General features: G+C 44.2%; 1 protein-coding gene across 2 annotated transcripts in view; it reads right to left on the minus strand.

Annotated features, from left to right (window-relative positions):
- Window positions 1–26,265, minus strand: part of FGD5 (FYVE, RhoGEF and PH domain containing 5) — a 188,869-nt gene that overhangs the window by 59,027 nt on the left and 103,577 nt on the right. For both annotated transcript variants that reach the window (XM_020981127.2, XM_020981128.2), the window contains exons 4-5: window positions 8,783–8,841; window positions 8,638–8,668 (exon numbers count right to left, since the gene is read on the minus strand). In XM_020981127.2, the coding sequence (XP_020836786.1) occupies window positions 8,638–8,668; window positions 8,783–8,841 (90 nt within the window). The remainder of the gene's footprint in view (window positions 1–8,637; window positions 8,669–8,782; window positions 8,842–26,265) is intronic.

Here is a 26,265-nt window from a genome sequence, read left to right on the forward strand (position 1 = left end):
TCCTCATCTGTAAAATAGGAGGGCTAGACTAGGGGACCTTTGAGGTTCCATACACCTCTAAGTCTATGATCCTATGATATATCGAAACCCTCTCATTTTACAAATGAGGAAACTAAAGCCTTGAAAGATATAAAAACAAACAAAACAAAAGAAAGAAAGATATTAAAAAAAACTTGTGGATGGTCACACAGGTAGAAGGCATCAGAGACAGAATTTGAACTCAGGTCTTCCTGACTGGAGCCCAACACTCTGTTTACTAGGCCAATTTGTGTCCTCCCTAGGTATGACCTATTCTTTCTCTCCATCCTGTTTCCCATCCCTCCAGGGCTCTAACGGGTGATGGACTGTCTCTCCAGGAGGTGTTCATTGGTGCTAAATCCTCATGGGCTACCTGTCCTAAATAGCATAATTGCTTTAGTGCCTTCACCAAAAGGAGTGATTAAAGGTGGGAGACTTTAGACAGCTGGTTGGAGAGAGGTTTCTGAGTGAGAAATACATTTTGTTACCCCTCAAACCCAGGCCACATCGAGGCTTGTGACTTCCCCTCCACCTGTGCCTGGGTTTGGCTGCTATGGGCAAAGTGGTGCCTCTATGGAATGCGAGCTGGATTTGAAGGCTGGAGGTCCTGGCTTCAAAGCTGGGCTCTGCTCCTTATCACCGTGTGACTTTGCGCTAGTCACTTCCACTTTCTGGGGCTCCATTCTCTCCTCTATAAACGAGGGGCTTAGAAGTCCTCTAAGAAGGTCTTTAAGGTCCTCTTGTAGCTACCTTTTAGAAAGACCAGTGTACCTCATCCGCACAAAGCTTAGGGACTTCCTATTCAATCACAGATTTCATCAAAGCATATTTATATTGCCTATTTCTAAGTCGTGAGAGTGAATTGGACAGGTTGAGAGTAATAAGGGGCTTTGCATGGGAGGCTTGAACAACTCCTCTGGCCAACTGGGTAAAGCTAAGTCATGCATCAGAGCTTCTAGGTGTATGACTTCCAGGGTAATGGATTCTAGGGAGTGGAGTCTGAAGTCACTCACGTGAAGGGCTCGAAGAGAGGCAGTCAGCAAGGAGCCTCTAACCCTTTATTGAGGGGTCTCTCCTAATCCAGGGAGTAGGCCAGAAAGAAAAGACCTTTGGGTCAGGATAAAGTAGGATCTCCTCACCAGGGGTCCTCCCAAATATGGCCCAAACTACCCTTCCAAACTGACCTCCCACAACTCAGCTCAGAGTCACGCTCTCCCAGACATCTGAGCACATTCAGATCAGTTCAACAAGTACTTATTGAGGGCCTCCTGTGTGCTAGGCATTGTGCTAGGTGCTGGGGATACAATGGCAAGAACAAAACATCCCTTTTCACAAGTAACCTCTGAATTTTTGCTCCAGCCATTCCTTTCCCTAGCCCACCCCGAACGCCCAACCCCTCTACTTAGCTGACTTTGACCTAGCTACTCGGTATAGTGGACAGAGTACCTGATTTAGAATCAAGAAGAGAGCTTGAATCCTGCCTCAGACACTTACTAGATGACCCTGGGCAAGTCACCTAGCCTCTCTCTACTTCCATTTCTCAGATCATCATTCCCCACCCAGCTGTTTTCCACAACTTCCTCGACTCCAGAAATTCATCATTCCGCAAGACGAAATCAACTCAGAAACCCACGCTGGCTGCAGGACTTCATCACTCCTTGGGCCAAGTAACCCATGAGAATAAAAACAGTATTCAACCCACAGAATTGTTATAAAGATCAAATGAAATTGGATATCCATGCATACACACACACACACACACACACACACACACACACACACACACACACACACACACGATACTTATTGCTTGTAAAACACTGGACAAATCACCTAATCTCTGGGCTTCTCTTCCCTTTTCTGTAAGGGTAGAGTGGTGGTGGTAGGGTGGAGGGTGGGGGTGGGGTTGGGAAGATGTTTCACTGAATGACTTGTAAGTGTGCTTCCAGTTCCAAGTCTGTGATCCTTTAAAATGCACTTTTATCTGCCTCTGTGCCTAGCACTGGCCTTCACACACAAGAGGTGCTCAGTAGTTACTGGATGTTTGATCAGTCACTTAGCAGGACAATGCACAGCTGTTCTGATTCAGTCATATATGCATCAGCCCCTCTCCTGTTCATGCCTGCTCATGTAGCACCTCAGGGGATTCCATTTTTGAAACACAGTGCCTACACATTGGTGTCCACCCTGGGGCTGATCTTCCCATGCTGTCAAGACGTAGGTTTTTTAATGCCATCACAATTAGAATAATTTCTTCTTTGTGAGATGTAGAGACAGAGAGACAGAGAGAGGCAGAAGAGAGACACACACAGAGAGAAGAGAGAGATAATAAAGAGAGACAGAAAGACAGAGAGAGAGGAGGGAGGGAGGGAGAGAGAGACACACACAGAGACAGACATACACACACACACAGAGACACTGAGACAGAGAGAGGAGAGAGAGTATGTCCCTGAATATCAGTAGTCTAAGTTGAAATCCAGGTGTTTCCCCTGTTGTTAAAGTATCTCCTTTTCAGAGGGACTGTGAACAGTCCCTTCAGGAGGTCCCTACCCTTTTTCCCCTTAAGCACCAAAATAGGCAAATAGAGCTTGATAGAAAATTTCCCATAACTAGCTTATGAGTTGTGGACTTTATAGATTTCTCTCTTTTTTATTTATTTATTTTTTTTTGTTATGGGTTACCAGCAGTTTCAGAGAGTCTTTCCAAGTGGAAGGAAGCAATGCAAACACATATGAATGTTTCTAAGTTAAAACCCTTTTAGCAAACTTGTAAAACAAAAGACTTGGCCCCTGGATGCAGCTGCCAGCTCAGAAGCAAAGGGAGGTAGGTGGGTTAGGGGAGAGGGAAAGAGAGAATGACATTTCCCAGCCTTCTTAAACAGATCTTCCAGGAGGGAGCTGGAAGTTGCCTGTGGACTTGCTGCCTTGCCAGCTTCCATGTCCAACACTCCCTCCATGCTAGGCTCTCTTTCTTTTTTATAATTTTTAATTTGTTTAAGGCTCTCTTTCTAAAGAGCAGACTTAGGACCTTTGGCTGGCTGTCATCTGCCATGTTCCCTTCTCACTGAGCAGTGCCCTCCTTGAGTGGACACATAATCTCATTTCTGATGACTGTTCTTATGGATACTGACTTCTCAGATTTTAGAATTATTCCAAGGTGAAGGCGCTGACTGTAGCCACAATGCAATTCAATTTAATACAATCCAAACTAACCTGACTCAATTCAATGAGAACTTACTGAACAACTATTATTCAGTTCAGTAAATATTTAAAGACCTACTGTGTATAAGACATCATACTGGGCATTTTTTTTAGATATGTGCTTTCATTGGTTTAGAAAATTTCTGGTGAAGAAGCCCCCCACCAATGGAGGCTAGTGATTGTTCTAAAATTTAGAGTCAGAGCATTTCATGGGGCACTGAGGGATTAAACGTCCTGCCTTGGGGCCCAGAGCCAGGAGGCATCGGACAAAGACCTAAACCCAGGTCTTCCTGATTCTGAGGCTCTTTCTGCAGTATGGTCCCTGTAGGAGCTAGGAATGAAAACATGAAAAAATGGCACCATCTCTACCTTCAAGGAGGTGACAGTCCAAAAGAGAAGGGGGTAGGGATACTACAAGTACCCAGTGAGTTACTGTGCAAGGTAAAATGGAACAGGGACAAAGGAGAGCCAGGGGAAATGCTAGGAGGAATTTATCAAGGAGAGATCTTTTTCACCTAAGGGATGGGGGGGGGAATTTTAGGGAAGGCTTCAAGGAGATAATGTGGAATTAGACCTTGAAGAAAGAGAGTGGCTTTTTCAAACAGAATTGGAAGGAAGGGGAGTCTATTCTAAGTATGAGGATGGGAGTGATGGCTCACCTATGGGAGAGGGCAAGATGTGAGTACAGAATGTTGAGAGGCCCAATTTGGCAGGAACAAAGGATATGTGAAGGGGAATTGCATGAGAGTGTAGTCTGTCTCCTAAGTGTGGAGGTCAGGAGCTTTAACTTTATTTGGGAGAAAGTGGGGAGACTTTGAAGGTATTTGATGTGATCATTGTGGTATATTAGGAAGATTACTTAGCAACATCATTCAGTCCATAAACATTTATTAAGTACCTACTATGTATCAGGCATGCTGCTAAGCACTGGGAATACAAAAGGAAGCAAAAGACAGTCCCTGTACTCAAGGAGCTTGCAATCTAATGAGACATGAAGGATGGATTAGAGAAGAGGTTAGCTGGAGGAAGCAAGACCAGTTAGGAGACTATTAGAACAATATGAGGCAAGAAGAGGGCAGCTAGGTGGTTTAGTGGATAGAGAGCCTGACCCGAGTTCAAATCCAGCCTTAGACACTTACCAGCTGTGTGACCCTGGGCAAGTCACTTAACCTCTATTTGCCTCCGTTTCCTCATCTATAAAATGAGCTGGAGAAGGAAATGGCAAAGCACTCCAGTGTGTTTGTCAAGAAATCCCCAATGGAATCATGAAGAGTCAGGACATAACTAAACAACAACAAAGCCAAGAAGATATGAGGCAGCAGGAAGAGAGAGGAAGAGCCAGATGTCAGGTTGCTACACATGGAGTTAGGAAGACCCGAGTTCCAATCCTGTCTCAGACAATTACCAACTGTGTGGTCCCGAATAAGTCACTTGACGCAGCCTCAGTTTCCTCATCTATAAAATGAAGGGTTGCACTCATTGGCCTCCAAAGTCCCTTCCAGCTTCAAATCTATGATTCTACGACTCCAAGTTCATGAGCTTCAGTGCTTTGGAGGATAGCAGTTCTACTAGCGGATGTGTCTGTGTGCCTAGTCCTGTGCAAGGTGCTGTGGGGCATGTGATACAGAAGTGTAAGACATGGACAATGCCTTCAAAGGACTCAAAACCTCAAGAGGAGTCAACAGAGTGAAATGGCCGCCGTGGGACCATGGGCTTCATTTAGGGAAGCAGAGCCTCCAGCAATAATCAGGGACTAGTCTCACCCTGCTCTGCCCTGACCAGAGCACATCTCTGAACAAATCCCAGGACCAGTTCTGGACACCACATTTTGAGAAGTTGGGCAGCTAAGGTGATGAAGGACCTTGGGCCCATGGTGTGGGGCTGAAGGAACTGGGAATGTTGAACTTAGAGGAGATGGAGAGGAAAAGGAAACATGAGAGCTACCTGTCTTCAAGTATTTGAAGGGCTTGGCTTCAGTGATCTCACTGAACTAGGAGCATATGGGGAAAATTACAAAAAAGGCAAATTGAGGTTCGATGTCAGAAGAAACTTTCTAACAATTGAAATGATGCAAAAGTAGAACGGTCTGCTCTGGGTTCCCCTTTAAGGAAGGTCTTTAAGCAGAATGACCACTTGGTAGATATGTTATAAAGGGGATTCTTTTCAGATGTGGTTTGGACTACAGTGTGGCTGAGGTTCCTTTTAACCCAGAAATTCTGTAATTACTCTATATAGGGATTCTTATATTTGTGTGTGTGTGTGTGTGTGTGTGTGTTGTGACCCCTGTGGCAGTCAGCCTGGTGAAGCCTCTGGACCCCTTCTCAGAACCATGTTTTTCAAAACACAAAATAAAATGCATATGATTACAAAGGAGACCAGTTACATTGAAATACAATGATCAAAATGATAAACAAACAAACAAATAAATAGCTCAAGTTCATGGACCCTGCTCTGTGAAGTCTTCTCCAGATACTCCAGGCCATAGGCAGAGCTTCCTTTTTTGAACTATGCAGTCCATCCTACACCACTTGTCCCTTAATTTCCCCTGGAAGCCACATGCCAGCATACAGGTCTTATCTCTTTGTCCAGAAAGTGAGTCCCTCACTCAAAGGCTTGGATGATATCTTTCTTTTTGTCACTCTTGTAGCAAGCACAGGCCTGGGTGGTTATAAGGTGCTCAGACCACAACAGGATCTTGGAGTCTCAAATACCTGCCCAGATGGCTCCCTACCCAGACCCGGGGCACAGGGGTTGGGCACACAGGTGGCCCTCTGCCATCATAACAAGGGGTCATCTGGTCCCTGCTTGAAGATGTCTAGGAAGGGAGAGCCCACTCTCGTGTGTGTGTGTGTGGGGGGGCAGTCAGGGTTAAGTGACTTGCCCAGGGTCATACAGCTAGTGTCTCTCTTCTGAGGCAGCCCATGCCACTTTTGGATTGTTGGGAAGTATTTCCTGATAGTAATCCTGTCTGCCTCCTCATAACTTCTGTCCATTTCTCCTGTCCTGGGACAAACAGAGCCAACCCAAAACCTCTTCCACATCATGGCCCTTCAAAGACTTGAACTCATCTGTCATGCATCTGCCAAGTCTTCCCTTATCCAGTTCCTTCAACAGATCCCTGTATGACCCAGCTTGGGAGACCCCTTGGAAACTACCCTGGACAAATCCATTAAATATATTCTTTTTGACTGGTCAATTGATGCACCACTAGGGTGTAGCCAAAGCTCTCCTAGACAGCTTTCAATTTGTTTTTTTAAGAAGAAGAAGAACAACAACAACAAAAAACATGCCAGCACAAATGGACAGGTGGCCATTACGACATACTAGCCTGAGATAAGGTGGGGTATCATAGAAGGACACTTGGAATCCAAAGACCTGGGTTTGAGTCCTGGCTCCTTCACTTACTACCTCTGTGATCTTAAGCAAGTCACTTCTCAGCTTCAGTTTCCTCATCTGTAAAATGTATATAATAATAGCAACTACCCCTCACGGTTATTATTCTATATGTGATAACATCTGTAAAGCACTGTGCAAACCTTAAAGTACTTTAGAAATGCTAATTGTTGTTATTATTCTTTATTATTATTTTAATTCTCTGGTACAAATTTCAGCACCCCAGCTTCTTTATCTGTTAAGTGCAGGGGAACTAGATGTTTGCTAAGGACTGCTTGATTCTTAGTAAATTATTAACTCAAGCCAGAAACAGAAATATGAAGTTGTTATCTTATGACTATGACCCCTGGGCAAACCCTCTTCTGAGAACTCCTGCTCCAGCCCTTGGCACCTCCTTCCCATCAAGTTAACAAATGTGTTCAGACTCTCCTCTGGCACCCTGGGCCAGTTCTGCTTTGTTTCTGAAGCCAACTTTATAACTGAGTTTCCTGTGAGGTCCCTGCAAATTTATTGGGACACACTGGGGAGTGGGTTTCCTCCCAACACCATATTTGGCTACTGACATTTTTCCAAACTTCACACTCCCAACTATGTGACAGGAATTGAATTGAGAGTCAAAAGATCTTGGTTTTAGTCATGGCTGTGTGATTTATCTATGTAACCTTGAGAAATGGTAGGGACCCTTAACCTCTTCTGTGTCCTGGATCTCCTTGGCAATCTGCTGAAGCTGATGGACTCCTTCTCAGAATAAGGTTTTTAAATGCATAAAGCAAAACACAGGATTAGAAGGAAACCAAGTATATTGAAATTGTTCTCAAAATATTTATGGAAAACCATGTTCGTGGACCAGAGAACAAAGCTAAAAACCTCTTCATCAGTAAAATCTGCAGTAGGGACCAGATAACACTGTAAGAGTACTCTTAACTCTAAATCCTGTGATCCCGTGGTCCATCTAATGTGATAAATCTATCAATCAGTTAATCAATAAACATTTTATTAAGTGCCTATTGTGTGCTGGGCATTGTGCCTGGCACTGGAGATACAAAGACAAAAAGGAAATAGTCCCTGCCTTCAAAGAGCTTAGCCTCTATCAAGGAAGACATGTCTCTCTCTCTCTTTTTTTTGGTGAGGCAGTCAGGGTTAAGTGACTTGCCCAGGGTCACACACCTAGTGTCAAGTGTCTGAAGCCAGATTTGAAATCAGGTCCTCCTCACCCCAGGGCTGGTGCTCTGTCCACTGTGCCACCTAGCTGTCCCTTCAATATCTCTCTCAATCTCTCTCTCTCTTCCTCTTTCCTCTTCTCCCTCTCTCTCTCAATATATGTGTGTGATATACATATGTGTGTGTGTGTTTATATCTATAGATACGTATAGATAGATATAGACACATGGATATCTATAGATATAGATATCTATAAACACACACATATAAAACACATACTATATATATGTACATGCAGAATAAATACCAAGTAAATAAATATTAGTTGCATTGGAGGGGGAGTCAAGAAAGGATTTTCATATGAGGTGGTACTTGACTTGAGTCTTAGAGGAAGCAAAGAATTACATGAGGTAGAGGGGCATTTATTCCTAGAATGGAGAATGACCAGTGCCAAGGCCATTGTATATGACCTAGCTCATATGTAGAAATGGCCCACTGGTATTCAACTATTTTCTCTCTTCAATTGCAAATAATGATAATGACAATAATGATAATATAATAAAGCACAGGTTTGCAAAGTACTTTACAAATGTTATCTCATTTGATTTTTACAACAATCCTGCTGACAAGGCTCAAAACCAGGAAAGCTTTCTCCTCCTATGAAGAGTTCCAAGTTACTTTTCTTCCTAACATAACCTCAGTTTACTAGGAGACAGGATTTCTTGAGATGCCTCAGTGAACATTTGGCCACCATCATCCCTGTACTAATAGAATTCACCTCTGTCTCCTTACCTCTTTTCTACTTCTTATAAGACAGCCTAGTGAAAGGGCAATTAGGTTTGGGTAATTAAAGTGATTTACTCACCAGCATTAAGTGTTGCAGCACCTGCCCGTATCTGTGGAAGGAGAGAGAGTTGCATTAATTCCCATCCAGTCAGCCAGGGCTGGACTGAGGCTGAGGTGATGTTTTATTTACAAGTTCAAGGCCACTCGGCTGCTGGGACACTCACGCTTTCTCCGAAGACAGCAGCTCCTGAGCGATGACATAAGCTCGGGATTGTCCTTCCTTCTGTTGGAGAAAAAAAGAGGACAAGCAGAAACAGCTGATGTTAATGAGGGATGGCAGGTAGGGTAGGGGGATGCCATCACTGAGTTTACATGTCTACAGAATAGAACCAAGGCAAGCTGACATGTTTTCAGCAGAAGAGGACTCCTTGATCTCTCTCTTTCTCCCAAAGGATTACCAACCCAAATTCTTTCTAGAGGATGAATACCAATCATTACAGAGGCCAGCATGTTCATCTGAGTTGGAAAGGACCACTGAGGGAGGTTATCATTGGGAATTCACAGAATCTCAGACCTAGGGACCTCGATGTCCATCAGTTGCAGATGGTTCCTGATCAATGATCCTTTCAACAATGTCTTTGACAAACGGTCTCCAAGATTCACTTGAAATCCTCCAGTGAGGAGGAGTCCACTACTTTCCTAGGCATTGCATTCCACACTGAGATTGCTCTAGTAGTTAGGAATTTTCCTTACATTGAGCTGAAAGTAGCTTCCTCCCCCTTCCTCATCCTACTCCCTAATGGTTCCTACTTTTATTCTCTGAGACCAAGTGGAACAAGTCAGGATAGATTCCTCTATGGCTCTTCATATCTGAGGAGAGACTTCATGTACCCCCAGACCAAGCAAGCAAGCCCTCTCTCAGTAAATCATCTCCAGTTCATGCCATCAATCTTTACTTGACAAAAATCTCCCACCTCTTCACCATCCTTGGGTTGTGTTCCAGCTTCTCAATGACTGTTAGTAAAAATTGGTGCCCTAACTAGGCACAATACAGGAGAGTTGGTCTGACCAAGGTAGACTACAGAAGAATCAGAGGTTTAGCTCTAAAAGGAACCTTAGAGTCAGTCAACAAACATTTATCCAGCATGCCATAGTCCCTGCTTTCAAAGAGCTCCCATTCTCATGAGGAAGACCACCAGTGAAAAACTGTACAGTGTAAATGGGAGGTCCAGGCAGCTGGTGGCTTAGTGGATAGAGCACTGGGGCTGGAGTCAGGAAGACGTGAGTTCACATCTGGCCTCAGACACTTCCTAGCTGTGTGACCCTGGGCAAGTCACTTAACATCTGATTGTCTGACAAAAGGATCCACTAGAGAAAGGAAATAACACACTACTCCAGTATCTTCGCACAAGAAAACTCCATGGATAGCTATGGTCCATGGGGTCATGACTCTTTGTCTCTAGTCCCTCATTTCATAGAGGATGAAACCCAGGCCAAGAAGGGTTAGAGAATTTGCCTAAGGACCCATACTTAGTGGGACCAGAACCCAGAGCTCCTGACTCCAAATCTAGGGCTCTTTTCATTACTCCAGCAAAGCAGATTGGTAAAATAATGATAACAACTAATATTTATGTAGTGCTTACGATGTGCCAGACACTGTGCTAAGTACTTTACAATTATTATGTTATTTGTTCCTCAGAACAACTCTGAGAGGTAGGAGCTATTACAATCCCCATTTTACAAATGAGGAAATTGAGGTTAAATGACTTGCCCAAGGTTATATAGTAAATGTCTGAGTCTGGATTTGAACTCGGGTCGTCCTGACTCCAGGCCCAGTGCTGTATCCACTGTGCCATCCAGATGCCCCAAAGCCTTTATTCCCTGTTATGACCGGGTCTCTGGTTTCCATGACATCTCCCACGTCCTGAATCTTTTCTCTCTTTTTCCAATAAGGGAGCTGTAAGTAGCAATATCATCAACAATCTTCATCAGTAATTTAGTTCTGCTCCTTGGGGACAAATCTCTTATTCTCTCTGGGACTCAGTTTCCTTATCTGTAAAATGAGGGTTTTGGATTTAAGGATGTCTAAGATCTCTTCTGCCTCTAAATCTTAGCATCCTAAACAGCCCAATGAAAGGGAGGGGACTTTCTTCTCTGGCTTCTGAGGGTAATGGCACTTTCCTGCCTCCATCCCTACTGAAATGTAATATGATTCAGCAGTTATCTGCTCACTGTCTAGCTACTGTATTTGCAACACTCACTGGAAGTCTTTCTGGAACTTTAAACTGTGTATGCTTTATGAATGGACTTTGTGCCACAGACAGGCTCCCCCCAAATCAGTACACAAATAAAATCTTTGTAAATTGAGTCCTATGTTAAATGCACCAAGATAGGGGGCAGGGCAGATGCTTGAAGGAATCTTATTATGTGTAAATGGAAATCACTGACATTCTGATCAGAGGATCTAAGAACCATCTCGTCCAAGTGGAAAAAGAATGATTTTTCCAACAATTAGATGGCCCTCTGATCTTTGTCTGAAGAGCTCTGTCTTAGGAACTCCAGCGAAGCTCTAATTTTTGTGGTGTCCCTATCCATTTCAATTGTTAGGAGGCTTTTTGTTACCTTGCAAATTTCACCTACCGCTCCTAGTTCCTCAACTCGAGGACAAAAACCCACCTCCACCCCATCTTGGGCAAGACAGCCCCTCGAACTTCTAGACACTATAGATCGTTCCATCCAAATTCCTGCATTCCAGCCTCCACCTCCTCCTTGGCACCCCTAGAACCTGCCCTGAACCCTGGGCTTCTTCGTGATGAGTAGTCACCGGATCTAGCCTGGACAGAGACCCACCACACCATTCCCTGGGTATCCTCGTGGCAGATTGCTGTGCATGTTATCATCCTTTTGCCCTAGCTTTCTGACTCAGGCTCTGAAAGCAGTCATCAACTCAACTGTACCCAAACCCTAACCTGGCCACCCTTCACCTATTAAAATCTCTGAGGGCAGGAACCATCACTTAGCCAAATGCCTAGCACACAGTAAGTGCTTAATAAATGCTTTGCAATCATCCATGTGTGAATGAATGCTAGTTACAGAGATAGACAGATACATACATATTTATGTCTAGCTTTTATTATAGCTGGCTGCTATCAGTATACATTAGCTATTAATATAGAGGTTGAATCCCATATATGTGGATAAGTATGTAATAGAGACTGAGATGCACTACACAATGGTGTAGCGCAAGAATGACAGGTCTAGGTGTCAGGAGATCTAAATTCTCGTCATTCACTTTCTTTTCTGTCTTACTTGCTTATATTTTGTATCTTAGCACTTAGCACAGTGACTGCACAAAGTAAATCCTTCATGAATGTGCTCTCTCCCTCTCTGTCTCTCTGAACCTCAGTTTTCTACTCTGTAAGATGGGAGGGCACAGACCACCCTATCTTATCCAGAAGAACACCAGAACCATAGCACATGCTAGAGCTAGCAAGGGACCTTAGAAATTATCTAGTCCAAACCTCTTATGTTACCAATAAGGAAACCTAAGTAGAGTATTTAAGTGGCTTGCCCAGTGTGTTCCTGGTTGAGGGCCCCCCCTCCCCCCCCGTGTAGGTCTTGTATCCCTCCTTCCCTGCTCTCTCTAAGATATCTTCTGCGTCTGACATTACTAGGATCCTTCTCTGCAGTCGGCAGGTTCGTGTGCTAGGTTTTCTCAAAGTGGGAGTGCACCTATGTGAAGTCAGGCTGGTGCCTGCCAGAGAAGTTAATAGAGAATGTCAGGAGGCTCAGTGGCTCCATCTTTTTTCCCTGCTGGCCCATCACGAGTGGCTATGACCCTGAGCTTTATTTTCCCACCCTGGCACAGGTCACTTTGCACGTCCTCAGTGAAAGGGGGCCATCTGTTGCCAAGCCTGCTAGTGCCAAAGGGGGCTGGCTCTGGGTGGTCCTCCCGGCACGCCCCAGTCCCTCCCTCGATTCTGTATACAGAGGATCTTGCTTTTGTGACTCCATCCGTGATTAATGTGTCTTTCCCTAGACCCACAGTGAAAGACCCGAGTGGGAGGTCACGTGAGCCGTGTAGGGCTAGCTTCGAGACGGTGTCTAGGCGTTGCCCTCCCTGAGTTATTTTATTGCTGTTTGTTTAACCAGGAAATGAACTCCAAGACTGACGACAGTGTCCAGAGACAGACTTCTGGGAACGGAGGGGCCTCCTCCCCCAGGAGGGCGTGGGCTGGTCTGGAGGGGGGTCTCTTGCTATCAGGTTTCTCAAACAAAGGCCAAGCCGTGTATTTCAATCAGGTCGGCAGCCACCCCCTTTGTGTGTGCCCGACCTCATTATCTCCTCTTTGTCCTCCGGCGCCTAGTGCGTTCCGGCTTGGGCCATGTGCACCAGGCCGGCCCTGGAGAGGTGGCTGGTCCAGGTCAGGGCCAAGGCCGCTGCTCCTCTGACCCCCCCCCCCGAGTTATCAGATGGGACAGCAGGGAGCCTGCTAGAAGAGCTTAAGTCTTTCTCAGGGAGATGTTCATGGACCCTGAAAATCCATGATAGAGGGAGAAGGGGACTGGGCAGAAATCAAGAGAGTGGACTTTTGTATTCTTCGTTCCATTAAGGATGTGTGATGTGTGACCTTGGGTAAGTCACAGGATTACAGAATTAAAATAGTGATAGGTCATTTAGTCTCACCCATACCCGAACAGAAACTCCCTCTATGACATCCCCCAAGAAGGATCATCTAGTCTTCATTTGGAGACCTCCACTGACCCACTACCTCCTGAGACAGACCATTTCACCTCTGTACACGTCTGAATGCTGGGTAGTTTTTCCATATGTTAAGTAGAAATCTGCCTCTATGTGACTTCCCTCCACTGCTCCTAATTCTGGACTCTCTGGTCAAATGAAAATAAATCAAATCCCTTGTCTAAACAATAGCCCTTCAAATACTTGAAAACAGCTATCATTTCCTCTCCCCCACCCCCTCCTCCAAAACATTCAACATTTCTAACTCCTTTATTCAATCTAGGTGGTTCAGTGGATAGAGCACCAGGCCTGGAGTCAAAAAGTCCAGCATTTAAATCCTGTCTGAGACTAGTTGTGTGGCCCTGGGCAAGTCATTTAACCACTATCTGCCTCAGTTTCCTCATCTGTAAAATGGGGATGATAATAATAATAGCACCTACCTCCCAGGGTTGTTGTGAGGACTGGATGAGATGATAGTTGTAAAGTACTTCGCAAACCTTAATGTGCTATATAAATGGTGGTTATTTTGGTAGTGAAGATGATAATGATGTTTTCTAACATTGTTTGCCCTTTTCTACATATAGTTCATCCTCCCAAAAATGATGCTGCCACTCTACCTCTGTCTGAGCCTCAGTTTCCTCATCTGTCAAATGAGGGTAATGATTCCTGCCTCACCTAACTGATAGGTTCTAAACTGAAGACCCAATAACAAAGTGGATGTTGAAAGTGATGCTCAGAGCATAAAGTACCATGCTGATAATAAGAATGACCTCATTTGGGCTTTACAGCAAGCCTGCAAGGAAGGGAGGGAAGGGGCTATTATTTCCCCTTTAAGAGGGGACAAAATGAGAACCAGATAGTATTGATAATAGCTCTAATTGTTAACAATCTTTTCCAGACATGGGACTGAAATCCATCTCTCTTCAAGTTCTCTATATTCCTCCCAGGTCTGCCCCTTTGGGACAAACAAGATCAAGATAAACCCTCTTTCTCGGTACAGTCTTGGGGTATTTGAAGGCAGCTCTCATGTCACCCCACCCGTCTTCTCCAGGCTAGTCTCCCAAAAGGGTCATCTTCACTCAGTAGTACCCTGGCTGCCTCCCAGAATCCTCCAGAAATCAGTGGCATGGGATGGGAGCATTTAGAATTAAAAGGGATGTTGTTGTTGTTCAGTTGTTTCTGTCTCTTTGTGATGCCATTTTGGGGTTTTCTTGGCAAAGATATTGGAGTGGCTTGCCATCTCCTTCTCCAGCTCATTTTATAGATGAGGAAACTGAGGCAAACAGGGCTAAGTGACTTTCCCAGGGTCACACAGCTAGGAAGTGTCTGAGGTCAGACTGGAACTTGGGATGATGAGTCCTTCCTGACTTCAGGCCCGGCACTCACTCTATCCACTGAGCCACCTAGCTGCCCCTTATTTTATAGATGAGAAGAATAGGATCAAAGAGGTTAAGTGACTGCCCATAGTCATAAAGGTCGTAACTGAACTAGGATCTAACGCAAGCCTTCTGACTCCGAATGTGGAATGAAGTGTCTGGGTCTGTGGGTGTGTCTTCAGGGGCACCCTGGAGCCACCTTCTACTGGCAGAGAACTGAGTATTAAATGTCCAGTGCATTTATGCCTCAGAAATCAGAAAATGTGACAAATGAGAACTTGATTTATTATTTTGTTGATTGTTTAGACTTAAGAAAGTGGTGGAGAAAATATGAATGCAAATTAAATTTAAAAGTGTGCCTAGCATCCATTTCCCCCCCAGCATACCCATAACTTCTTCTCACTTCAGGTCTTTAAGCAAAGGCTGGCACTCTAGAAAGCAATTTGGAACTATACCCCCAAAGCTACTAAAGACTGCATACCCTTTGACCCAGCAATACCATCTCCAGGCTTATACTCCAAAGAGACCAAAGAAAGAGGAAAAGGAACCATGTGCACAGAGATATCCGCAGCTTTTTGTAGTAGTGAAGACCTGGAAACTTCGGGAGCACCTGCCAACTGGAGAATGGCTAAACAAATTGTGGTATGTGATCATAACGGAATATTATTAGATATGATCAATGGGACCATTTGTTTTCATTGACTATGTGTATTTATTCTAAAGGTTTTCTTTTTTTATGGGGGAAGAGAAATGGGGTGATGAGAAAATCTTTTTTTGTTCATTGAAAAACTTAGTTTAGTTTTTAAAAAGCAGAGGCTGGAAAGCCTTATTTGTCAGTGATGTTGAGGGATCTCTTGGTTGGGTATGGATGTGTGAGACTAGATGGTTTCTGAGGTCCCTTCCAGCCCTTATATTCTGTGATTCTGAGACTATTGTTCCTTTGAGGCCTTGAGCAGTCATTTCTGGGCCTCCCATCTGTAAAATGAAAGAGTTTGACCACTGATCCCTATGCTTCCTTCTAGGTATAAACTATTATGGATTAATCCAATAAACAGTCTACTGTGTACTGGGCTTCCATTACAGTCCTCCTCTGGCTCTTTGTCCTGGCGTGGAGGTTACCCTGGGTTCCTGAGAACCACACCAGTGGAGTTCAGGCTTTGGAAGGGCCAGCATTCAAAGATGGCCCCAGTAATGTTCCATGGATCTATCTTCCAAGGATCAACCTAGTTTATCCAGAGGACTGGCCACAAACAACATTACTGGAAGGAGTATCCACTTGGACAAAATGACACATCCTTGAAGTACGTGTGGCCTCCAGGAATGAACCTCTAGAGGGCATGAGACACGTACACAAGTCATCATGAGACAAAATAATAATCATAGCCAGCACTGACATAGACTTCAAGGCTTGCAGAGCCTTACTTATTTGTGTTATCTTATTTGATTCTCCCAACAACCCCAGGAGGTAGTTGCTCTTATTATTCCCCATTTTACAGATGAGGAAACTGAGGCAGATAGAGGCTAAGTAGTCACACAGCTAGTAAGTGTCTGAGGCAGGATTTGAACTCAGCTTTTTCTGGCTCCAGATCAGTGCTCAATCTACTATGGTACCTTGATGCTTAATTAGAAGATGATTCAGGGAGTTAGAGTAGTGTGCTGTGAGAAAAGGGCTGGATTTGGAGTTAGAGGAGGAAACTGAGGCAGACTGGTGTTAAGTGACTTGCCCAGAGTCACTCAGCTAGTGAATGTCTGAGCCTGATTTGAACTTCAGGTCTTCATGACCCCAAGCCTAAAGCTCTGTCCACTATACCACTTAGCTGCCCACAAGTTACTTTCTTTTTATGGGCCTCAGTTTCCACAGGTGTAAGACAAGGGGGTTACACTGGATGATTTCCAAGGTTCCTTTCAACTCTTACACACTATTATTATTGCTATTACTATTACATCATAATATGTGAGAGTCAAGAATCTTTAGGGTTTGATTGGGTAGACGGGAGGGGAAAAGAAATCTCAGGCAATGAAACCATCATGGAGGAAGTAGGAATATACATAAGGCACATTTCAGAGAGTTGTAGCATTAATACGCTAGAAAAGAGCAGTGAATTTGGAGGCATAAGACCTGGGTTCAAATTTGACCTTGTGACACTTGACCTTTCTGGGTCTCACTTTCTGGGTCTGATAAAATGAGGGGGATAGACTCTGGCTTTTGAGGTCTCTTCTAGCTTTATGTCTTTGATCCTAGGACCAAGGGTGTGGGGGGAGGGGATTGGGGATGGTGTTGTCAAGCTTAGGCTCCAACACCGCATGAAAAGCCAAGTCAGTAGTCAATCGCAGAATCCCCATGCCCCCACTTCTTTGCAGTAAGGCTACCACAACACATCCTTTCCTTCTTGGTATTCAGGACAGGCTCAGCGACTATTTGGTATTTCAGTGATGGAAGTCACAGTGGAGAGACCTAATTTTTCATCCTAGTACCCATCACCTTCCCATGATAGCAGCAGAAGTCACCTCCTGGAAGGGAGGAGGTGGAGATCCTCACAACCCCCCACCCCCACCCCATGTTCCAGCTAGGGCTTCCTCTTCTGAGCCTCAGCTAAACTATTCATAACATCACAGAACCTGGAGCAGGATGGAACCGGGAGGATCACCTAGTCATGAGATCAAACCTAAATTTTACAGAGTAGGAAACTGAGGCCCAGAGAGAGAAAAGGATTTGTCCAAGGTCACGTGGACTTAGGCCAAGTTTTACTTTGATCTTTCAGCTTTATTCCTATACTCGAGTCCTAGGAAATATATGTTTATGGTTTTGTTTTGACTATGATTTATTTACCCCAAGGCCAGGGGGGTAGGTTGGGGGTGCATGGGAGGAGGAAAGTAATTTGGTTTTCAGGCCAGTAACAAGTTAACAGAGGCAAACATATCTAGTTCCCCCCTTTCTCTCTTGAGCTCCCGTTCCTTATCACAAGCATCCCATTGGACCTCTTTACCTGGATGTAAAGTATCTCAAATTCTACATGTCCAAAAAAGAACTCACAAGCATGTCTTGTCAATCTGCACTTCCTTTTAACATCTATTTCTGTCTAGAAAACCACCACCACCACTAATAACAATAACGATAATGATGGTGATGATGATGGTGATAATGATGATAGCATCTGTATAGTACCTTACAGGTTTGCAAAAGACTTTACATATATTATCTCGGTTACCCAACCTTGAAGCAATCCTCAACTCATCATCCTCCCCACCCCCATCCAATTAGTTGCCAAAGCTGCTTGATTCTACTTTGATGTCTCTTGTGTCTCATCCCTTCTCCCCACTCCCATAGCCACCTTTCTGGTTTAGGTTCTTATCACTTCTCTCAAGGACTATTGAAAAAGCTTCCTAACTACTCTCAGGTTCTAGTCTCTCTCCTCTCTACCCCATGCCTCCACAAAGCCACCCAAAAATCACCTTCCTAAAGCACACATTTAACTGTATCACCTCCCCTGCTCAAGAACCTTCAATGGCTTCCTATTGGCTCTAGGATAAGACGTAAACTCCTCAAGGTGACATTGAAAGCCTTTAAGAGTCTAGTTCCAGCCTACCTTTCATGTGTTATACATTTTATCCAAACTGGTCTATGGGATTGCCAAGCTGGTTTCTCAAACCCATCAATCTCTCTTCCAGTTCCATGCCTTCCTTCTCACAGTCTTCCCCTACCCCCACTATCCCTGGAATGCACTTCCTCCTCACCTCTGACTCTTAGCATATTTGGCTTCCTTTAGAGGCTCAGCTCACATGCCGCCTCCTACAGGAAGCCTTTCCTGGCCCTCCTAGGAAGCAGTACTCCACTCTTCCTGCCAAATAATCATGTATAAACATGTCTGTTTATGTGTTTTAACTCACTAGTAGAATGCCAGCTCCCTGAAGCAAAGATTATTTTCCATCTTGTCTTTACATCCCCAATGAGTACAGTAGAGAGTGATGACTTGGAATCATGGGATCTGGGTTCAAATCCCAGCTCTGCCACTTACTACTTGTGGGACCTGGGGTCACTTAGAGATTAATCTCTCAGGGCTTCAGTGCCCTCATCTGTAAAAAGAAGGGATTAGACCAAATCTAGCTCTAAATCAGTGAACATGTGATCTCAATCACTGCCCAATGTCCACTGAGTGGCATAATCTCTAGCTAGAGTTGGAATGATCCTTAGAGACCAACCCAATATCCTCATTTTACAGATTAAAAAAAAGAAACTCAGAAAGGAGAGGTGACTTGCACAGGGACATGCAGCTAATATATTGGAACCAGGGCTTGGATTCGTGCCTTTGGACCCCAAGGCCAGTGCTTTTTCCAATATAACCTGACACTGTGTTCACAAGTGCCATATTGTCTTTGTGAGTAAAGAATAGTCCTTCTTTCTTCTGGAAGCAAAAAGGGGCCCATACCATTTCAGGTCAGTTTCCAGTGGCCTCAGTGCTTATGTTTCCCTTTTGTTGGTCAACAAAAGGAAGCCAAAAAAGGTTAAGTCTTCCAGGTCTACTCTCTTCAGCAGACCAGGACTGCCCAAGGTCGAGATCCAAGGTGGGCTTTACCATGGGTCTCACTGCATCTAGAGGGAAAAACCAAAAACCAAAACTTCTAGTGAAATCTATGGCTTCTTAAAAGGATAGGAGTGTCCCCTTGTCTCTTGAAATTGACCTTCATTTTCTGCTTCTCTTCAGATATTTGGGGGTTAAAGATTCTGGCTAGGGAGAATGATTAATGGGACCTGGAAACCAATCCCACCCAGCAAAGAGATAAGACTAGGCCAGAATCTTTTAGCTTTATGAGCCCATTTCAAGGGGGCCCCTGCCTAGATTGTGCTCTGTCCCAGTCCTATTACCTGCTTACTGTCCATGTCCAAGGTCCTGGGCTCTAGCACCCTGACTTAGCTTGCCAGGTGTCTTCCTGAGCTGAGGAATTATAGAATTATAGACCTATGAGTTGGAAAAACCCTTAGAGGTCATCTAATCTAAGCCCCTTAACTTACAGGTGAGGAAACAGGAGGCCTAGGGAAGTTGTGTCTTGCCCAAGATCACACAGGTGCTAAGTAACAGAATGCAAATTTGAACCCAAATCTTTTGACTCCAAATTTAGCCCTCTTTTCATAGTCCTTCATGGCCTCTAGCATGGCACAGTGAAAAGAACAATGGACAGGGAGTCTGAATTCCTTTGGCCAGCATTCATGGACCTCTCTAATTTGGCATTAACTTATCTCACACCATTGTCTAACCGTCTGCTCCAGTCAGACTGCTTTTATCATCCTCTGAACTAGCCATACCCACTCTACCTCTCAGACCTTTGCTTACATCATTCGTCTTGTCCAGAATGTCCTGTCCTCCTATCTCCCAGGATCCCCCATTTATAGTTGGAGGGGGCTTTAGGATTGGCTGGTCCAGCCACTTTGGTTCACAGATGGGAAACTGAGGATTCAAACTTGGGGGTCCCTGACTCCAAATCCAAAGCTTTTTTCTTTCTACTTGTTGAAATCTTGCCCATCTTTTGAGGCCTAACTTCAGTCTCACTTCCTCTTAAAAGCTTTCCCTGACCATCCCAGCTCATAGGTATTTTCCCCTCACCTAACCGCCTAGAGAATTTCCCATTTGTGCCCCTCATTAGGTTTTTACTTCATGCTGGAAGTTAGGTGGTACAACGGATAGCATTCTGGGTCTCAAGTTGGGAAGACTTGAGTTCAAATCTAACCCCAGACACTTTTTAGCTGTGTGAGCCTGGACAAGTCACTTAACCTCAGTTTCCTCAATTGTAAAAATGGGGATAATAAAAGTACCCATCTCCCAGGGTTGTTGTGAGAATGAGTTGACATTTATAAGGTGCTATGCAAACCTTCCAATACTATATAAATGCTAGCTAGGATTGCTGCTGACTTAAGAGTTAAGAGTATTCCTATTTCAAAGCTCTCAAACTGAAAGAAACCTTAAGATCAGCTAGTATTCTCCCCTTATTTTATAGATAACATGACAGAGATCTGGACGGGTCCAGTGACTGACCAAGGTCACACAGCTTGTTAGCAGAGATAATTTTGGTGTTTGTGTCCTTTGACTCCAAACCTTGTCTGCCTCCCTCTTCTCTGTGCCTCTTATCTAAAATTATAGATTCTATAAATGTAGATATATTTTATCTATACATCTATAAGTATAGATATATATTCTATAATTATATTCTATAAATATAGATAGATTTTATCTATATGTCTACAAGTATAGATATATATTCTATAAATATACAATCTATCATTAAGATCCCCTAAGCAGACAGAAAGCTCTTTGAGGGCAAGGACCATATTTGTATCCTTTTTCTCCTGCTTTCCTATGCCTTGCTATTTTCTCTCCCTCACCCCAAACCCTAGTATAGTGGCCTTCTCATAAGAGACAGGCAGCATGGTACAGTGGAGAGAGTATTGAAATAGGCCCAAAGAACTGGATTCGAGTCTTCCCACTTACCACCTATGGAAACTGAGATGGGCCTGTGAGCTTTAGCTTCTCTCTTTGTAAAGAAATAAATGACCTCTATCCCTGCTCTACCTCAGCCACCTCTCAAGATTATGGGGCTGAGAGGAGGTGATGTGTGTGTGTGTGGAAAGCACCTTCCAAACTCTATTTAATAAAGGATTCTACAAATGAAAGAGTGCAGCATTATGGGAAATGCTCCATATACTATATTCAGAGATTACCTGGGAACTAGCCTGTCTGCCCCAATGGTCAGATAGAGCCTGACGTCCTCAAATAACAGGGGAGGAAGAAGGACAGAACTTTTTCAAATGCAGAGGGCACAGACTGACCTGTGACCCAGGCTGAAGCTCATTCCAACCTAACCCAAGTGAATCTTACTCCTTCCTAAATATTCTACTACCATTACAATTCAATTCAACAAACATTTATTAAATGCTTACTATGTACCAGGCACTGAGCTAAGCTCTGGGTATACAATTAAGAAAGAGAAAGATGTTACCTGCTCTCAAGGAGTTTACAATCAAGCTAGGAAAGACAATATACAAGAAAAGGAAGGAAAAAAGTAAGGGAGGGCGGGAGCCAGGGAGAACCTGGCCTCTCTGCACATGGAAAGTGTCCTAGACCCAAAGAAGTGGCAGCTAAGCAAAGAGGAGGGGTGCATGGTCTCCAGGAGAGCTGCTCTGGCCTCAGTGACCATGGCTCTAGCTAGGGTCTCCCCTGAGGGCTGATATTTTCCCCGACTGCAGCTGCAGCCTTGAAAAGCCCCCAGAAGGCTGGAAAGCCAGACTCATTGTCAGTCCAGGCCAATGTGTCAGCCAGACTCTGAATGCTTCCATTTACAACTGGCTCTATTTTTAAACCTTTTGATTTCAATCTCTCTTTCTCTCTCTGTCTCTCTTTTTCTCTATCCCCTGCCTCTCTCTGTCTCCTCTCTTTCCTTCTCCCTCCCTCCTTCTCTCTCTCTCTCGGTTTCTCTCTCTCTTTCTCTCTCTGTCTCTCTTTGTGTCTCTCTCCCCTCCCTCTCTCTCCTCTTTCTATTCCCCTCTCTCTCTACTTCTCTGGCGCTCTCTCTCTCTCTCTCTCTCTCTCTCTCTCTCTCTCTCTCTCTCTCTCTCTCTCTCTCTGTTTCTCTCTCTGTATCTTTCTATTTCTGTTTGTGTCTTTCTCCCCTCCCTCTCTCTTTCTCTCCTCTTTCTATTCCCCTCTTTCTCTACTTCTCTGTCTCTCTCTTTCTGTCTCTCTTTTTCTCTATCCCCTGCCTCTCTCTGTCTCCTCTTTCCTTCTCCCTCCCTCCTTCTCTCTCTCTCTTTCTCTCTCTCTCTCTCTCTCTCTCTCTCTCTCTCTCTCTCTCTCTCTCTCTCTTTCTCTCTCTCTCTCTGTCTCTCTCTCTCTGTCTCTCTTTGTGTCTCTCTTCCCTCCCTCTCTCTCCTCTCTCTTTATCTCCTCTTTCTATTCTCCTCTCTCCACTTCTCTCTCTCTCTGTCTCTCTCCCCCTCTCTTTCTATTTGTCTCTCTCCCCTCTCTTTTTCTCCCCTTCATTCTGTGCATCTTTCTCTGTCTTTAGCTTTCTATTCCTTCAATCTAAGTGGTGTGTGTGTGTGTGTGTGTGTGTGTGTTTCTGGGGCTCGGCTCAGGTCCCTGTCTCACAGCAGCCACAATGTCCCCCTGACCCACTTTGCCCCTTGCTGTCTGAAGAGGGCAGGTCACTTTTCTCTGCCTCAGTCCCTCTCCTAAAAGTGAGTGACTAATTCTCTTCTCAGAAGCAGCTCAGCTATGACCCCATGACTCCTCTCAGCTCAGTAGAGGTTGCTGGAGGTAAACTCTCTTGTCTCTACTTCCCACCTGGGAAGACTGAGACGTGAGAAGTGGCTGTTTGGAAGGGGAATTTGGTGGGATCCTTCTTTCTGGAGGCAGGTAGCCACAGGGACAGGTGAGACTATCCTTGATTTTGTTGAAATCTGGGATTCAGACACAACTGGAAGAAAAGTCCAATGGACTAAATCAGTAGGGGTCTCTGAATTCTAGAGTAAGGGGCTACCTGGGAGGAAGAAACCACTCCCTGGTTCCTGCAGTGCACACTGATCTCTCCCTCCTATGAAATCCTGCTGTACTTATAGCCAGTGAGTCAGAATCTGTCTTGGACACCACACTCCCCACTCCAACCCAGTCAACCTTCTCTTCATCTCCCTAACATGATTCACCCATTACCTTCTGCAGCCACGTTCTGGAATTGGTTCCTGTCCTATTGGGAAACATCTAAGAGATGTTTTGAGTCAGAAGTTGCCTCAGTTTCCAGGTCTTTTTGTTTCTGGTGCCTTGTGTTTTGCTTGCCTGATCTTTGATCTTTGCCCTGACCATGGTTCTTCGCAAGTCCCTGTTTCCTGGCCTGTTTCTGAATTTCCTGGCTACCCATGGTTTCAGGCTAACATACAGTTTACCATTTAGTCATTACTCAGGTCTTGTCATTTCTCCATCTGTGTTACCTCTGGCCTCTTTCCACTTTCATCATGATCATCCTACTTCAGTCTTTATTTCTACCTGACGCACAGATGCTTCTTCATTTTCATTTGCCCATTCGTTCCTCATCTACACTATTGCAATAGCCCCCTCCCTGGTCCCTCTGTTTCCAGTCTAGCCCCTCTGCAATCCATCTTCCACTTCTCTGCTGGAATAGTCTTCCAAACATCCCAGTATGATTATGCTGTTCCTCTAATCAGGAATGTTCAATGGCTCCCCATTGCCTACTGAAAGAAGCAAAGGCTACTGAACCTGACATTCAAAGCCCTTCACAATTTGGTTCCAACCTGCCTGTCTGACCTTACCCTTCACATACATGTCTTACATTCCAACCAAACTGGACTAGGTAGGATTGTTCCCTCCGTTCTCATCCTGATCTCTCCCATTTCCATGATTTTTCTCAATGCATATTCCATGAGTAGAATGAACTTTTTCATTCCCCATCTCTATCTGTTCCTTCTCCAGGAAGCCTGTCCTGACTTCTCCTAGGGAAAAATGAAGTTTCCATCCCACATTTCTCTTTTGGAGGCAATCAGGGTAAAGTGACTTACCCAGGGTTACATGGCTAGTAAGTGTTTGATGCCTAATTTGAACTCAGGTCCTCCTGACTCCAGCGCCTGTGCTCTATCCACTGCACCAGCTAGCTGCTCCCCATCCCACATTTCTTATAGGCTTTCCCTTCACTCTCCTTTGTCCCTGTTTTCCTCTACCCATCCCCTTTCTGCATACATGTCCTCCCTTCCATTATATTGTAAATTTCTCAGAGAACAGGGACAGTCAGGGTCTAGATTTCTACCTTCATTCCCCAGCACAGTGTTGTGCATTTACTGGACTTTTGTCAAGCTGAATTAACCATTTCATTTGAAATGGTTTTGTCTCTCCAGCTAGGACAGAAGCTTTCTGAAGGCAAGAGCTGTGTCTGAGCCATTTTTTGTATCTTCAACAATACTTGAGACAGGCTTATCACACAGTACGTGGTCAAAAAACACTTGATTTGAACACATTAGATTTGATAAATGTATATCCTTTTGATACATAACACATTTCATAAATATATAAGCATTTAGTCTGTACAGAGCCCCAGGGCTAGGAGCACTTGCTAGGAGAGAGACAAAATTAAGATAAGCAATGATGCCTATCATTACATAATTTATAATCTAGCCTATAATCTGTCTGACATGTACATGGAGAGTTATCATAGGAAATAATGCATGGTAAGTGCATAAGAATAGTTTAAACAAAGTGGCATGGGAAGTCTGGGGTGGAGAAAGGTCAGAAGTGATTGGGAATGGGGGAGATGAGGAAAGATTTCTCAAAGGAGATGACATTTGGGAAGGGTTTTAAAGATGAATAGAAATTTAAGAGATAGAAATGGTTAGGGGAGGGCATTCCAGATCCAAGGTAGCACAAGGTGTGTATGGAAGGCAGGCACTTGTCTAGTTTTGCCAGATTGTATAATAAATGGATATATAGGCATGAGATAAGGCTGGAAAGATAGGAGGGAGCTAGGTTATGAAGGTATTTGAAAGTCAAACAGAGAATTTCATATTTGACCCTGGAGGTGATAGGGAGCCACTGAAGTTTATTGAGTATGGGGATGACATGGTCAGACCTATGCTTTAGGAAAATCACATTGGTAGCTAAATGGAGGATGGATTAGAGTAGAGAGAGACTCCAAGCAGGCAGACCCACCAGCAGGCTACCAGGTCTGTAGTCAGGAAGGGCTGAGTTCAAATCTTAGATACTTCCTAGCTGTGCGACCTTGGGCAAGTCACAACCTCTATCTGCCTTGATTTCCTCATCTGTTAAATGGGATTAATAATAGAATTTACCTCCCAGGGTTGTTGCGAAGATTAAATAAGATAATAATCATAAAATAATTAGTATAGTACCTGACACAGAGTAAGCATTATATAAGTATTACATATTATTATTATTATTATTGTAATAGAACAAGTATGAGGTGATGAGGGCCAGTACCAGGGTGACAGCAGTATCAGAGAAGAGAAGGGGATAGATTTGAGAGATGTTACAAAGGCAAAAATCAACTTTCCTTGCCAACAGATTGGATATGGGAGGTAAGGAAGAGTGAGGAGTTGAGGATGACTCCTAGATTGCAAGGCAGAGAATAGTGCTGCCCTTAGCAGTAATAGGGGAGTTAAGAGCGAGGAGGGTTTAGGGGGAAAGACTGAGGATACCAAGATGATAGCAGTAGGAGGAGAAAGGAGGGCACGGAGGTGACAGGTATGGTGGAAACAGAATCGACAAAACTTGGCAACAGACTGGATATGAGAGAGACAGGGAAGAGTCAAAGAAACACCAAGGTTTCAAACATTCCCTCCTTACTTCTGCCTGGGCTTCCCTGGCTGCTTTCAAGACTCAATTCAAATCCCAAGAGGTCTTTCCCATGTCTGTCCACTGCTGCTAGCACCTTCCCCCTAGGACTGCTTCTTAGCTACCATATATCTATATCTATTTATAATATATATAACATACTATATTTATTAATATCTAAATATTTATAAGTATACTATAGATAAATGTATTGTATTATAAAATATATTCTATATAATATATTCAAT

Source organism: Phascolarctos cinereus, unplaced genomic scaffold, assembly GCF_003287225.1.
Source record: "Phascolarctos cinereus isolate Bilbo 61053 unplaced genomic scaffold, phaCin_HiC Scaffold_4;HRSCAF=312, whole genome shotgun sequence".
Taxonomy (NCBI): domain Eukaryota; kingdom Metazoa; phylum Chordata; class Mammalia; order Diprotodontia; family Phascolarctidae; genus Phascolarctos; species Phascolarctos cinereus.